This window comes from Pristis pectinata, chromosome 30 (genome assembly GCF_009764475.1).
Source record: "Pristis pectinata isolate sPriPec2 chromosome 30, sPriPec2.1.pri, whole genome shotgun sequence".
NCBI lineage: Eukaryota > Metazoa > Chordata > Chondrichthyes > Rhinopristiformes > Pristidae > Pristis > Pristis pectinata.
This window is the reverse complement of record NC_067434.1, coordinates 19,904,126-19,921,472: the sequence shown is the minus strand read 5'-3', so window position 1 is coordinate 19,921,472 and position 17,347 is coordinate 19,904,126. Positions and strand designations below refer to the sequence as shown.

At 44.1% G+C, this 17,347-nt stretch overlaps 1 protein-coding gene across 1 annotated transcript in view; it reads left to right on the top strand.

Moving 5' to 3' along the window:
* LOC127584756 (calcium-activated potassium channel subunit alpha-1-like) overlaps positions 1–17,347 on the top strand; it is a 779,405-nt gene that overhangs the window by 671,329 nt on the left and 90,729 nt on the right. The window contains 2 exon segments of the mRNA XM_052041687.1: positions 7,490–7,583; positions 11,176–11,299. Coding sequence (XP_051897647.1) covers positions 7,490–7,583; positions 11,176–11,299 — 218 coding nt within the window.

Below are 17,347 nucleotides of genomic sequence, written 5' to 3'. Positions count from 1 at the left end.
TGAATGATTGTAGCTGACTGTATCCAGAGAGATGTTTTCCAGTGATCCTTTCCTGTGCTGCTGAGGAGGATGACCTTTAACCTGCAAAACTGGCCAAATCGAGAGAGGTGATAAGGAATCTCGCGTAACGTGGCAGCAGATAAAAATGCAGAAAAGTTTCTTGGACTTTTATCCTTTTAATTGCAAACTGGTCATTACATAAACTGAGAATAAATGCAAGGCAAGCTCGTCATTTGCCTCGCTGCACGTAAATAGACAGCAGCCGTCTGGATCATTCGAAGTCCTCAGTGAAACTGCCACCTTGCGTATTCTCAAACTAATGCTGTACATGTTTGACAACGCGCAGATGAATCCAGGAGTTATCAATGCGGGGGTTTGAATCTAACCAGCAGCTGACGTTAGAATCAACCTCCACAGATTGCTCCAAGCTACTTTGGGGATTTTGCTGCTGTTGTCCAGAGAATAGAGGAAATGTCCTCTGTAATGCACAAGAGCAACATTTTTCAAAAATGCCATTGGCCTCTATTGAAAGTGCAATGAGCTCAATAAGTTATTCTGACATTTTCTGATGCTTGGTGATCACTTCAATAAGATTTAGAATAATGATCAGACGATATGAATTAGACCTGTCTAATTACACTGTAGCACTCACCCAGGTTGCATGCTTGAGTCAGACTCCAAGCCTGTTGTAAAGATTTGATTTAAGCTTTCTAATATACTCAGCGTCTTATAAATCAAAGTTGCAAAGTCATTAATGGTCAATGATAAATATAGCAATCATTATAATATAGTATTTCTAACAAGTAATTTGTTTATGCAAATAAATATGAGAAAGCATAAATATTTACTTGCATTATTGTCGATCTCTCAAGCATTTCTCTAAATGTTAATTTATCCAAATAATTTGCAATTGTTCATAAAGCAATTATTGCATACGCTAATGAAACATAGGTGACAGTCACACATTATCAGCACTTGGGCCCTGTTACAGTGCTGTCAAAGAATGAAGGAAAAGCACTTTATGATTTTGCATCAATCAAACTATAATCAATCACACCATCCATTAATATCATCCAAAATTTTTGATGGATGGCCACATTTTCTTTTTAGAAGTTGCTTTATGGGGTTTTGTATGTTCACTGCCACTGGGCATTTATTATGTGGCTTTTGATGGGAAGTTAAATTGAATTAAGAGGGGAAATGGGGTTGCTCTGAGAGCTGGCATAGAAACAATGGGCTGAAAGGCCTCCTTCCATGTCTTAAGGAAATGTGAGCGAAATGGGTGAGACAAAGAAGAGCAAATTGCGACTAGAGATAGGGTTTTAGATCTATGTCAAAAAACATATAGGGAGGGTTTTAGATGTAGATCCCTAAGCAGTGTAAATGGAAGATACTAATTGAATTTCAATAGGCTTTCTCACCAATTAGTGTGATTAATACCCTTCCCTCCTGCCCTGCACAACGTTGGACTGCCAATACAAAACTGAGCCATTAATAGTTATTGTTCCAAGGTGCAGCAGTGGGGACCATTGTTGGAGACATAATGGGATCTCTGCCTGTTGCTGTAACCACTCAGTCTGCAGCACAACTGGCACTGATTCTTCAGTGTCGGACTGTGGCATTGGGAGCTGAAAGTAGCAGGAGAACAGGTTGCAATGGCGGGTCATTAAAGGAACAAACCTTGTCTTCACTGGTGCTGGGAAGCTGTGCCACAGAGCTGTTGAAAGTAGGACTGCACTGGGCTTTGCCCACACAAGGACTGCCTTACTTTAGCTAGGCTGCAATGGACAAGCACTTTCCTAACCCTTGGATGGATGAAAAACCACAAGCCTGTCCTGACCTTCCTGACGGAGACACAAGGGACTGCAGATGCTGGAATCCAAGCAACAAGCAATCTGCTGGAAGAACTCAGCTGGTCGAGCAGCATCTGTGAGGGGAAAGGAATTGTTGATGTTCTGAGTCAAAACCCTGCAATGAGACTCAGGTTCCTGATGCCTCCTAACATTTGGATCAAGATCACCACTGGCAAAATGGAGGAAGGTCTTACCTTCTCAAACAAGTCAAAGCCTGAGGAGACCCAGCCAGTGAAAGAGTATTAAAGTAGCAAGAAGGAAAGGAAGTTACTTTGATTTCCTTTTATGTATGTTAGTTTTCATTTATTCATGAATTATCATAACAGCAGAATGGGGGAAGATCTGTTCTTTGGCTGCCCTCTGGTTTAGCACCATTTATATCCATGAAATTCATCACTTTGTGCTGTTTATTCAAAGATAGCTTAAGGAGCAGATGTGGGCCTTGTTGCCATCAATCATCCAATTACAGGCACTAAAACAGTGCCTCACAATCATCAGCTGGTGAGTGCACTGTTATCTGAACAGTCAGACTAATGACAATTGCTTCTGACTGACTTGTCAGCGTCCAGGATAACAAATTATAAGCATGGCTTTGCACGGCCTGTTTGACTGTTACCCATTGCAGATCACCAGCTCAGTTTGGCTCTGGTTAGTTTATCACTGGAACATCTGATATCCCTTCAGTCAATCCATGCAAGCTAGTTTTTACAGTAGAGGGCAATGGTAGCTGTGAGATGTTGCTAACATTTTGCTTTAATCATTTATGGGATGTGGGCATTGCCAGCAAAACCAACATTTGTTACCCATTCCACATTGCCTTTGTTCTGTCACTTCAGTAAGGGATCAATCACCTTGGTAGGTCAGGAGTCACCTATGTGCCAAACTGGGTAAGAATGGCAGGTTCATTCGTTGCAGAGGGTGAAAGATTTTATGCAGCTTTACAAAACTCTAGTTAGACCACACTTAGAGTACTGTGTTCAGTTTTGGTCGCCGCATTATAGGAAGGATGTGGAGGCGTTGGAGGGGGTGCAGAGGAGATTTACCAGGATGCTGCCTGGATTAGAGCGTATGGAATATGAGGAGAGGCTTAAGGTGCTAGGGCTTTATTCACTGGAAAGGAGGAGGATGAGAGGAGACATGATAGAGGTATATAAAATATTGAGAGGAATAGATAGAGAGCCAGCGCCTCCTTCCCAGGGCACCAATGCTCAAGACGAGAGGGCATGGCTTTAAGGTTATGGGTGGGAGGTTCAGGGGAGATGTCAGGGGGAGGTTTTTCACCCAGAGAGTGATTGGTGCATGGAATGCACTACCTAGGGTGGTGGTGGAGGCAGATACATTGGACAGGTTCAAGAGTTTGTTGGATAGGCACATGGAGGAATGTGAGATAGAGGGATATGCGGGAGGAAAGGGTTAGATAGTGTGAGGGTGGTTTGATGGACGGCACAACATGGTGGGCCGAAGGGCCTGTTTTGTGCTGTATGGTTCTGTGGTTCTATGGTTCATCCATTCTGGTCATTAGCTGGTAGAGATGCTGTCTCACAGCTCCATTGAAACAGGTGCTTGATTGACCTGGGTTCAATCCTTACCTCTGGTGCTGTCTCTGTGGAGTTTGCACATTCTCCCTGTGACGAGGCTTTCCCCGGATGATCCAGTTTCCTCCTGAAACCACTGTAAATTACTTCTAATGTGTCAATGAGTGGTAGAATCTGGGGGCAGGGGAAAGAGTTGATGGGGAAGTTGGAGAATATGATGGATAAGGGTGGGATTATCATCAAAACAGGTGCTTGAAAGTGCTTGGACTTGGTGGCCTGTTTCCATGCTGTATCTCTCAATGACTCTATCTCTGAATCACAGAAAACCAATGTATCCACTGTGCTACTGTTCCCAGTTACCATTTATTTTCAAAGTCTCTCCTCTTTCTTGGTACATTTGCCAAACTAACTTGCAATGCCACAGGTCACATAGAGTTACCAAGGGCAGCATCTGTTACACAGTCCATGCTGCTTATTAATAGCTGCAAAGGAGCCCTCTGCTTACCAGTGACTCCGTGCCCAGCTACCCAAGTGTGTTGCATGCGAGGGAAGGGGGATGTGCAGTCCCTGGTGGGCTGCAGTGGACCCCACGCTTGCCTGCGACGTATCAGCCCAACTGCTCTGTTTTCAATGACCTCCAGAGGTTGTCCTGGGCTGCAGCTGGCAGTCAGTGCTGACAGCTGTGCATGACATTGTAGTTTGGGGTGCCTTTTATTCCTTCTTTCAAACATTACTGGAAAAATTACACACACATACAGATAGAAAATCTGCCAAATGGTGACAGGAGTATGGTCCACTTAGAAGTGCTCCTTTTAATGTGTGATCTGAGCTCAGTCTCTGCTTCACAGCAGTCTCTATACTGAGAAAAACAAACCCAAATCAATGCGGTTAACTTTCAAAGTATAAGACCACTGACACAGACTGACACATCGCACGCACACACAGGCACACTCACACACACAGTGCCAACATCCATACACTCACACTGTCTTTTGCACCTATATGCGGGTGTGCATGTGCACACACACACACACACACACACACACACACACACACACACACACACACACACACTCATAAGCACGCACTTTCATGTACACATGCATGTATAGACACGGGCACAATCTCATGCGCACACACTCATGTACACACACGTGCATACGCACTTGTGAACATTCTCACGTACACGCACAAGCGCACACTCTCATGCATGTATACACATGCACAAAAGCAATTGCAAGCACACAACCTGGGCACTCTCATACAATTCTTGTGCATGCTTCTGCAAGCACATGTGTGCACACACAATGTCACACTTATTTCCTCTCAGTCATGTATGCATGCATATATGTATGCACTTGTGCACATGCCTGCATTTACCAGTGGAGACACACACACACACACACACACACACACACACACACACACACACACACACACACACACACACACACACACACACACACACACCAGCATTCAGATACAGCCATGCAGATGCACTCACAGACAGGGCTCCTCTTATTAAGAGCTGCCATTTCCAGAGCTTGAGAGTTTAAAGCTGTTGTGTTTTGAAATACAATACATGGCATTTACTTAAGTTAATAATGAGCAAAAATCTAGGCGAGTCACTTTCAGAACACTGTGCATAAACCCAGCAGACAGCTGCGTGGACAGGCTTTTTAAATTATTTATCATTGATTATGTCTTTTTTTCCCTACGCACCCCGTAGAATTATCAGTGGCTACCGATTACAGTGAGGAGCCGCAGTAGCTGCTTGATGAACCTTCAGCCACACACCCACTAGTGCACGCCATAGTTTATGAATAACCCATGTGGACAAAGCCACCTATTTGTGCTGATTTAAGTTAAAGAAATGAATGTTCAAACAAGTAATAAAATGACATTGCAAATGGGGAATGAAAACACAGTACAGTTTGAAAGTAATATATTACAGACTTAAAGGTGAAGAATGTGCTTTTCCAGGTTTTGTGGATAGCTGTCTGGGGGATCATGTCATCTTATCACTTGCCAGTAAAAACAGTTTGAAGTTTGACTAAACATGATCCAGAAAATGTTGAGAATTCCTGAGCCAAAACCCTGCTCTTTAGCATTTCACGCCAGCCAATATCTCAGTTCACCCTGATTTAACAGCCCATTAGTTATTTTCTTTCCAACTGCTGTGATTGAGGAGGGATTAATTAGACCAGCCCAGTATTCTCTTGAATTCAGGATGAGAGTTGATCTCGCTGAAACACATAAAGTTCTTAAGGGGCTTGTCAGAATCGATGATTCTCCTGGCTGAAGCATCCCAGACAGGTTTCAGGAAAAGGGGTCGGCCATTTAGGAAGGAGAAGAGGAATTTCTTCACTTGTAAATGGTTTGAATTTTCTCCCCAGAGGTTGTGGATAATGTTGAGTATATTCAATGCTGAGCTTGATGGGTTCTTGGACGCTGAAGACGTAGGGACTGGGCTGATAGGTTCCAATAGAAACTAGCATTGACACTGAATGGTAGAGCAATTATGATGCTGTTGAATGACCCTTTCCTGTCCAAATTTCACTTGTACCCACAGTGCTTCCCTCTACAACAGATCTTGGCTTTGTTCTAAAAGTAAGAGCATATTTCAGTAGAAACTAATCTCTCGCTAATTATGTTCAAGATGGTGTTATGCAATGCTCATTCCAGCTGTGAGTTGCTGAGTTTGCTATAAGCTGGCGGTGATATCAAGCCTTTCCCAATTGTTTCAGAAATATTGGTGGAACTGCAATATTACAGCCCATTTCCAAAGGCGTGCTTTATGGATCAATGCATCCCTGCCTTTGTTGCTGCCAGTATTTAGCTCAGCGATGCAGGTTGGGGGAGTATTATATCTGTACTCCTGCTGTGCTAAAGGCTGGGCTTCTGCACAAACTCATGGGGTTAATGGCATGGAGCAAACGGTAAACAGAAAGACTAGTTCTATACCACAAACCCCAATACTCTGTGACCCCAATCATTAGAGCCAACTCCCTCTCTACTCTTGTCCTCTCATAGTTTTGGTCTAACTGGCCCTCACTGACCTTTTCCCCTGGGATTCTCCTTCCATTGTCCTATTGCACTTCTCATGAATTCACTGTGCCATCCCATGCAGATATAAAGCATCGTTGTTTGTCCTAAAAACATCTAAAACCAAGGCCTGTACAGAGAACAGTGACAACTTCCCTCCACCTGCCTTTTAAACATTCCAATTGAATCCCAGTACTTTGATGAAAATTATGCATCAAATTATAGATTCTTATTGGGTGAAATGTATTCAAAATCAGAGCAGAGATGCGTGGGCATAGAGTTATGCGGGGTTGTTATTTTTACGTTCTGTTTAAGTTGAGAGCCAGAATTAATGGTGTTTCCTTAATGCATTAAATACTTTGGTTAAACATTGTCTCTGCCTTTTTTAACAGCTGTTGTTTGGAAGGCAGTGGGCCCCACCCTGCAGTTTTTTTCTCCCACCTTGTTTGCTTTGCCCAGTCCTGCAAGTGTGCCCATGTATTTGTCCTTTCACCACTGCCGAACATTTGGAGTCAATACATGAAAACTACACGCTTGGAATGGCCCCACGTTTAAGCCGATCGGTTTGATTTCTCTTTTACTAAACCATGTAACCACATTAAATATCTTACATCTCAAGTATGTTTGGGTTCCTTGTGTTTTTTTTGCAGAGGGTGGGTGATCCCTTGTATTCCAGCACCCAAATTAAGCCATGTCCAATCAGAGTTTTCCTTTCTGTGTGTGTGTGCGTGTGTGTGTGTGTGTGTGTGTGTGTGTGTGTGTGCGCGTGTGTGTGTGTGCGTGTGTTTTGTTTGATGTGCATTGCTTTGAATTTTCCTTTTCTTACCTTTTTTGTTGCACCATAATCAGAATAATTTTAACCTTAGTAGGGTTTTAAACATCCTGATTAATATTTTGTTTAATTCTGAAGACTCGTTAGCTGCTTGTAGTGTGGGGACCTTTAACTTTGATAATGAGTCACTTTCGGTTTAATATGCCTTTTTATTTAATGTTGCGTTTTCATCTTGTATCCGCCTCTGAATGGCTGCTAATCTTCCATCTTCCGTCTGTTTGCAGTTCAAGATGAAAACCCATCAGCACTGTCTCCCAAAAAAAAGCAACGAAATGGAGGCATGCGAAATTCACCCAACAGTTCACCCAAACTGATGAGGTAAGAGAAGACAGCATAAAGAACTCTTGTGTCTAAAAGGAGAGAGAACGAGCGAGAGAGAGAGAGAAATCCTTAAAGGCTGAAGTATTTATTCTGTCAGACTGTCAGCAGTTAATGATAGAGCTGAAAAATTTCTGTCATGAAAGAGGTAGGAAAGGCTGTTAGAGAAAACGCAGCCTTTAAAGTCTTAGCTGTCACTCCAGCCCGTCTGTATGTACTTCTTAAACAGCAGTGGCACTAATGACAGCAGTAACCAATCAGAGGGACTCATCCAGTTACTTTTCCTCAGGCTATCCATCGTTTGCAAGGAGTCCTTCGAGCCCTCTTTTCTGTACTTCAGGCCATATGTGAGATGTGGTGTCACGATGAGAAACGAACCCAAATTTTTTACATTCCTTTTATCTTGTCCATTTACATTAGATTGCCATTAATTGATTTTGACTTGGTTGCGGAAAACAAAGGCTAATAATTGGTGGGGTAAGGGTAGAGAGAGGGATGTATTGGGTGCTTTGTTACTCCTGTGTCAGGGGTTAAAGTGCGTACAATGTTTGACAAGTAAACAGCTTCATCCACTTAACATATGAAACAATATTACACGAGAATTGCTTCAGGTTTACAGAAACTCCAAACATTTCATAGACTAACAGAAGGTCCCTGTTTACTGTGTAAAATATGCACTGGGTCTTTTGATCTGCATGCAGCAATAATTCTGGGGGAGCAAGTTCTGCTGTTCTCCTATGCTTCAAAGCTGTGCCGAAGTTTTTCTGCTCTAGGGTACTCCTTTATATTAGTGGCCCTTGGGTAGTGAAATGACAGTTCGTCTATGCTTGGTGCAGTTTTTTCAACTCATAGCCCTCAGCAAAACATAGAATTACTGAACACAAAGTCACCAAAGCTTTCAGAAATCCTTATCCCGCAGATATATTATACCTTAAATATTACATATTTTGCAATTACAAGGTAGGTTTTATGGGCAATATTAAGTGCCGATTTAAGGATGCCTAGGGGTTGCTTATTGCACAAGGGTGAATAAGCTGGTATATATTGTATCAAGTATGGTTTTTGCAGGCACACATGCCTCAAGGCCTTTGTAAATAAGTAATGATCAACAGTTTGGATGTGGGTTTTGAAAAGCATGCCTTTGTCAGTTTGTATGATGGGATCGGAAAATTTCAAAGAGCTGGCTGCTTTCATTGCCTTGTGGAGTGGCACTGAGGGAGAAGAGTCATCCCTTGCTTGTGCTGTCTAGTCAGCAACACATTGGAATTGCTAAACGCAGCTTGAGCACCAAGCACAGGCCTGTTTGAACCTTCAGTATAACAAGTTCTAACGAGTGGCAGTCCAGCATTCTTTACATGAAATTAATACCATTCTGATGGATTTCGGCAGGGGGGAGGGGGGTGGGGGTCATCGGATACTTGGTTCTAATTGCAGTCAGCGAATGTTGGGTCTATTAATCACAACGCATTTGTTCAAATCCATCAGAATAGAACATTACGGTGTAACAAATGTCATAGTTATTCCCTGTGAGTAGCAGCATTGAACAGGAGTTTGCCAGTGACAGGCTGCAGTGAGTGACAGTTGGTGAAAGATAGCTATCTTGGCGGAGCTTTATTGCAGCAGTCAAGGCAGTCAGCAAAGATTGAAGTGACAGAGGTCCATTGACTAAATCGTGAAACACACGGAGCATCATGAAATATTCAGCCATGGTGTAAAATCACTAAATGATTTTGCAGTTATTAGCAACTGCGCTGAATGCATGCATCTAGGCGATGAACATTTTAATAGACAAATGTTTTGTCATGACGGTTGTGAAGGAGTAAGAGAGCGAAACACAGAGAGTGAGATTGGTGGGGGAGGAGGCAAAATAATGTGAACGTGTGGGGTTTCAAGCAGGCACTCAAATTGCAGACAAGCATGGGAGCTACATCTAGTCAGCTGTACAAAAGAAAATACATCCCCGGCAAAGCGAGTCGCTGGGATTTGTGGTTTTGCTGTTGGCTAGTGCTTGTGAGACTGCTGGGTTAGTGTCCGCTCATGGTAAATTACCCACAGTTTCCACCTGATGTTGTTGGTAACATTGGATGCAACATTCAAACAGGTCCTCACCTAAAGGAAATCTGACAACGTATTCTTAGCTGGTTATTGGAAACCATCTCCGCTTTGTAGCATGGCAACAATTTTTAAACACAGGGAGATTCAAAATATATCGACAGAGGAAGTGGAAGTATTAAATACAATAAGAAGAAGCTTTTGATAAGTCATGTCAAAGTCCTCTCAAAGGAAGTTAACTGAATTCCTAGCAGGGCAATTGAAACTTGATTTTGTTTTTTTAGTTTTTAAACTATCGGAGCGTCTTGTGTCTTTCCCTGTACTTCTGTAAACACACTTTCAGCCATTCCCTAATTAATTCTATGTAGTAAGGATTCTCAAATGTGTGAAGTGCTCATCTCAGTGTAAGTAGAAGAAACATCACTTTACACAGGGGAGCTATGAGCACTGCTGATAGCGTTACATAGGTGGGGACTGCAGTACAATCAGAACATAACAGTTTAAGGGTTAATAAAGGATTCGCTATGTAAGCTTCTCCAACTAAAAGAGTTCAACCTGGCCAACTTGCCGTCTATTTATCAAATATTTGCTAAAAGGGGCAAGTTTCCTATATTGCCTGTCTGCATCTGTAAATATACTTTAAACTATTGTTTTTGTTACTAAAGAATATATTAGTGGGAATTTTGAAATCTATGGCTTTAGAATTGGAAGTAATCTGATTTCTCAAAAATGTACCTTGATTTATTTCTCACAGTTGGCAATTCTTTTAGCGTTTCTTAAATGCAACTTCTGTAGTTTAAAGGGAAGGTGTGCTACGGATGTAATTACCTTGTAAGTGCTGGAATCTGAAGTAATGGGGATTCTGGTAGAGCTTTAGCTAGGTCATGATGAAATGGGGTGTTTATTGCTGACTATTCAAGACCGAGTCTAAAGATGACAGCTGCTGGTGACTGATGGATGTGCAGAAAGCAGTGAAATGTTAGAAGTGCAGGCATTGATGGCCAGGTGGCAGCTGGTGAGGACCACTTTTATATTCAGTGTTCTTCGGGAGAAAAATCATCTGTTCATGATGCAGATGTGAATTAATCAATCTGCTCTGAGCTGACATCCTCTGAAACATTAATGGCTTCAAGTTTTCAAAAAAAGCAAAATATGATGGGGGCAAAATTGCTAAAATATATCAAGTATACCCTGTTAAAGCTTTTATTGCTCAGAGAACAGCATCGGAAGTTGTATGCGGTAAAAGCCTGTAATTGGCTTTTCATCTTCTTGCCACTCAGCCAGCGAGAGGCTCTGTCTCTCTCTATTTCACCTCATTGCAGCAGTTAATGCGAACCCTTTGATCATGTTATTTTTTGGGGTGGGAGGAGGGTGGGAGCACTGGGGGTGGGGTGATGTCTGGGCTAAGCACCACAGTAATGGGACTGCTCGTAAATTAAACAACTCGGGCCGGCTGACTGGCTACAACTGGTCGGAAAAGATCAGGGCAAGGTGTCAGGATGACAGGCAACTCCTTGTCTCGATTTCCTTGTCTCTGCAGGCACGACCCCCTGTCACTCCCAGGAAATGATCAGATTGAAGAAAAAGATGCCAGCGTGAAGAAATACGACTCCACTGGCATGTTTCACTGGTGTCCAGCCAAAGAAATGGAAAAGGTCATCCTGGTGGGTATCACGAACTATACTTGAGTGACAAGGCCGCCCAATCACATGCCAGCTATATTTTACGGAGCGGGATATGACTCTTGTGTGTGGTGAGACTTCCAATCATTTCCGGGAGGAGCAGTTGTACGTTGTTTTACAAGCTTCCACCAGTTCTCCTGAGCTTCATTAAGACATTCAGAATAGAGGGCCTCCCATTGAAGAGGAATTTCATCTCTCAGAGAGTCATGGCTCCTTGTGATTCTCTTCCCCTGAGGGATGCGAAGGCTGACTCTTTGAATGTATTCAAGGTGGCGATAGATTTGGGACTACAGGGAAGTCAGTGGTTATGAGGTACAGGAAGTGGAGTTGGGGCCATGGTGGAATAAGACTGAGAAACCGTGGTGATTTCTGCTCCTATCATGTTTTTAAGATCCACTTTTCTCCAACCATACCCAATTTTTTTGCTTAATTTCACGGGTGTATCACGGCAAATCGGATACAGTCTGATTGGGATTAAATGCATGGCCTGTGAAAGATGTTGACCGCACTTAGTCTGAGATACTGAAGCAACTAGCATTGGGTATGGTTCATTTATCCCAATAATAACAGGGTTCAGCTAGTTGCAGACAGCCTTTGGAATATATCAACCATGCAAATATGATTAGAGCTCTAAACTTTCTATTTAATTGCAATCAGACCAACAATCAGCTGTGCATTTCTGCATTTAGCTGCCTGGTTACTTTTGAGTATCTGAGGCTCAAAGTGAAGTTGCATGTATTGATTGCATAAATGCCATTTCTTGTTTGTAAGATCCCTCTGCTGATTTGCAGTAATGTGGCAGTCTTCCTTTGAAATACATGCTTACCTGCGCAGCCTCTGCTGGAGATCTGATTTCTTCACAGAGGCTCTCCTCAGATCCTGTTTGGCGGGCAGTCCTGTTGCAGAGATAGAGTACCAGTCAGCAGTGTGAGACGCACCAGAATTTGCAGAGAAGCTGAGTCCTTTCAGTCTGAGCTTGGTAGGGCAGTGTACTTCCAGCCCAGCCATGTGAGCTGATAAAATGTCTCAGTACATGGATGTGGTTTGCAAATCAGGAATGGGCAACCCTTTGAGTAGAAGTATTTGTTCTGTCACACTGTCAGTCATGACACATTTTACAACACTAATATGTTCTCATCTGCAAATAATAAATCCTTACATTTGTGCTGGCATTCTTTAACGATGTTTCTCCATTCCACTGACCCTTAGAGCATCCTACAGTTGATCAGCTCTGGGTGCAGGGAAAACCCAGGGAAGGCAATATCTATTGGCATATTATTAGTCACAATATCCATATTATTCACTAGAACTTCATCAATGGCATTGCGAAGTCATTTGTGATCAAATTGTACAGGGATGCCAATGAAGCCATTGGTTTCACTGTTCCCTACTTTCCCGTGAATTCTGTCCATCGAAAACAGCACTGTGGGTGCAGATTCCTCCCCTTGCGTGTTTCAGAGCCTGCTTGAAAGGTAGTGCTGATGCAGGGACTCAGTAGCAGTCAGCAGTGTAAGATGCACCAAAATTTGCAGTGAAGCTGACCCCTAGCTTGCACCTTCTTCTTGTGGAGTCGGGTATTACCTGTCCGGCCACGTGAGGTGATACCATACCTTAGTACATGGATGTGCCTTGGAATCGGCTCTGAGTGGCTTTGTGAGTGATTCGCATCCTGTCAACTTTTTCTGTCCGTTCACTTTAAGTGACCCCATCACAGAGTTCAGCACTATCCCGATTTAAATGTGAGATTTCCATGCGGAAGTTGCAGGAAAGATCGGTGCTGAAATAGGTCATGGAAGTCTTCAGCTTTGGCACTGAGACATTTTCAAAATGGCACCTAACCTGAGGCTCACTTATCCAAGGGCTTGGTCTTCCATCATCCTTGGGGAAGTCATTGAAATCTTTGTGCAACAGAGAGCAAGCCTTGTGAACAGCAGGGAGCAGGGCTCATCAATCATGGCAGTTTGGTGTGGCAGAGATCCCACTGGTCAGACACTCTTTAGATGGTTTGCAAAGTCCTAGCATCATGCTGGCACATTCTTGTAGTCGGGTGGCCATCATGAGCTTCTCAGCAGCCTTCCTATATGTCTGATCAATGGCAGATGTTAGCAGTTGGTTCAACATAGAACATAGAACAGTACAGCACAGAACAGGCCCTTCGGCCCACAATGTTGTGCCGACATAGCTAATCCCTCCTACCTACAGAGTGCCCATATCCCTCCATCTTCCTGTCCTTGGGAGAATGAGTGTGGGGGGTGCTCCTGTCTTGATCTTGATCTTGATCTTACTCCTGTCCTCATCTAACATCAACCGGCACTTGTTCTCCATTGGCAGGAGGGAGAAATGCTGTGAGAAGAGACACTGAATGATTTCACTCCCCTTTCCTGTAAACACTGGGTGACTACAGTTCTAGCCCAACTATGGTGAAGATCAGCCAACTCCATTCCTGCCAGGGACTGGTACCTTGGATGCACTTGGTCATTTCTACCACAGACACTGCCCTTGCCCATTGGTCTGTGTCTTCACTAGTGCACCAATAGAGGAACAATACATAACATGGACTGATAGCTGGAGGATTTATTCATTGCATGTTCCTCACTGATGCACCAATGTCATTACTACTGGTGTAGGCAGGCCCAGTCACAGGAGCTGCAATAGCACCAGCTGCTGACCTCGAAGGAAGTCGCCCACAAAGGCCAAGTGATCACCAAGGCGTGAACCTCCCCTTTGCTGTCGTTGGTTCTCATCAATGCAGCTCGAAGGTAGTTTAATCATTTGAATCAAGTATTTTCCAGGATGACTGGTTCCATCGTTCTCACCATTCGACCAATTTCCCTTGATTCCGTTGGGGATGGCTGCAGATGGAACAGTCTGAGGGAGTGGGCTGAATCATTGACAGCAACTATTCACAGAACTCCCAAAGTTTCTGTCAGTTTGAAAGCGTAATGGCATTGGAGGCCCATAGTTTTGAAGTCATTGCAGCTGTGATATACAGGTCAATGACTGATGGTTTCAAGTACTGCAAGCGTTAAAACAGGAGGACTAGTATTAGGAGTACTTCTTGCCAGGTGATATGTTATGTCAGCAGAGGAAATGAGAAGACACTGGTGTGGATACCATGAACTGAACAATGGTGGCTGTGGTGCTGTTGATGCCCAACCATTAATAACATTATTACATCTCTGCTGTCTCTGAGCATTGATATGCCATTCACTCTGCTGCATCTAATCTATCACAAACTGTTTTAAAAGAGATTTTATGATATTTTGCCAAATAGGTTGAAGGAAGGAAGAAATGAGGATTTTCTGCTGAATAAGGACATGGTTCTATTTCTTTTTTTTGTATTTATCTGCAGCTTTTTCTTATCACAATTACACCTCATTCGAAGTGCTCCTGTTTTATTCTGCCCTGTATCTCCTGTTGAACTGGACTGCAATCCATGGGTTACAGGGAGTTACAGCACCTGCTGTCGGTGGACTTGTGAGTGATCTTGGACACCATGTGACAGCAGGCTGCTCAACCATGGGAGTTATCACCAGCTTGAGCCAGTTCATGTTTCCACTTAGGTATTTTATGAGTAGGAATTGACTGTTGGCATTTTCAGAGGATGAGCACCCAATGAAAACGGCATTCCAACTCTCACTGTGGCTGAAGGGCAATCCCTCAATTCACCCTTGGATTCTGCCATGGATTTGCGGCACTCTTTCAACTAAGAGACACAAGAGACTGCAGATGCTGGAATCTGGAGCAACAAACAATCAGCTGGAGGAACTCAGTGGTTCGAACAGCATCTGTGGAGGGGGAGAGGAATTGTCAATGTTTCAGGTCGAAACCTTGCATCGGGACTGAGAGTGGAGAGAGGAGATGGCCGGTATAGAGAGGAGAGGGGTCATTGGTGAGACAGGAGTCCGAGGTGATTGGTGAACTGAGGAGGGGTGAAAGGTGACGGGTGGGTTGTGCCAGGTTGGGGATGGGAGGGAGAGACAGTGGCAGGTGAATGAACAGGTGAAGGTCTCCAACCTTCAAACCCCACCCCACCCCCCAACCTTGCTCCATCTGCCTCTTTTTTTCCTTTGCCTGCCTCCATCTGTCATCACCTGACACTGTCCTGATTTGGGCAATGCTGGATGCACTAGCCATGGCTGGTGTAAAGCTAAGTGGCCAGATACAAATTGCATCCACCCACAAACCCCTCCCCTCTCAGCTGAGAGCATTACAGAACGTCCTGGTGACTACCGTGAAGGAGTGGGAGATCAATTCTGTTCTGATGCGCCCTGCAGAAATCCAGCACTTTTGGACCGGGAGAGCACAAGTCATCTGGAGAATGGCTAGTCTAATTTGTGCTGAGACTGGTGATACTGGATAGCCTCTTTCTCTGAGGCTGTTTATTCCAAGGCTTCCTAGATCTATGTGGCTCCAGCTGCCTTCACTGTGTTTTATTGCTGTCACAGGTTAAGGGTACAAAGTGACTGCATGGAGCAGCTGCTGAGCAACAGGATATTAAATGATAGAAGAGGTTGAGAGGGTGGGAACCGACCCCTGCTCCCTGCTGTTAACAAGACTTGCTGTCGACTACGCCAGGATTTTGCCCAAAGGTGCAGGAAGCTGGAGCCTTGCACAAGTGAGCCTGAAGTTAGGTGCCATTTTGAAAATGCCTCAGTTCCAAGTCTGCCGAACTGGATTCTGAGGATTGACTTGACTCTCAGTTTGTCTCCCTTGAAAAAAGGTTAGCACAGAAAATATTGTCACAAAAATCAATGCCATGTGAAGTGTGGCCACCAGCCCCATTCCAGCTGAACACAGCCCACAGACGACAGCAGGAGCTGAAAGGAGTTTCCTCCGCTGCCTGTAGAAGGTAGAATGTAAGAAATAGGAGCAGGAGTTGGATTGAAGGACGTGGACCTTCAATCTGTCTGTCGTTCACTAAGGTCATAGCTGATCTGATCTTTGACCTCAACTCAGCTATCCTGCCAGATCCCATAACCCTTGACTACCATGTAGTCTAAAAACCTATTGATCATACGCTTAATATATTCAATGATTCCTCCTCTGCAGGTCTCTGGGGTGGAGAATGCCAAAGGTTCACGACCCTCTGAGAGAAGTAATTCTTCCTCATCTCTGTCTTAAATGGGTGACCCTTTATTTGGAAAGTATGTCCCTTTGTTCTAAATTTCTATGTGGGGGTGGGGAGGGAAATAACCTCTCAGCATCTACCCAGTCAAGCTCCCTCAGGAACTTAGATGTTCCGGTGGCTCACCTCCCATTCTGCCTCTGTGATGTGTAATAGCTAAGAATAGGTCAGGGCTATAAAGGATCATTCAAGCCTTCGGACCGATGGCCTGCTGATGGGTGCTGCAGTTTCCTCCCATGTTCCAAAGATATGCAGGTTGGTAGGTTAATTGGACACTGTGAGTTGCCCTTTGTGTGTTGGTGAGTGGTAGAGTCTGGGGGGGGGGGGGGGGGCGGGGGGAGGAGTTTATGGTGATGTGGGAGAATAAAGTGGTATCAGTGTAGGATTAATGTAAATGGGTGCCTGATTGTCGGAGTAGACTCAGTGGGCTGAAGGACACATTGCAGTGCTGCATGACTCTCTTTGACCCACTCCTCTTGGACTTTCCTCATAACACAGCCCCTTCAACCCAGCAATCGACCTGGTGAATCTTCTCTGCACTGGAGTCATAGAGTCGTACGACACAGGAAAAGGCCCTTCAGTCCAACTCGTCCAGGCTGACCAAGATGCCCATCTGAGCTAGTCCCATTTGCTCCTGTTTGACCCATATCCCCCCAAACCTCTCCTATTCATGTACCTGTTCAAGTGTCTTTTAAATGGTATTATTTTACCAGCCTCAGCCACTTCCTCTGGTGGCTCATTCCAGATACATAGCTCCCACTATGTGGAAAAGGTTGCTCCCCAGGTTCTTATTCTGATCTCACCTTAAACCTATGCCCTTTAGTTCTCGATTCCCCAACCCTGAAAAAATGACTGCGCACATTCACCCTATCTATGCCCCTCCTGATGTTATACACCTTCGT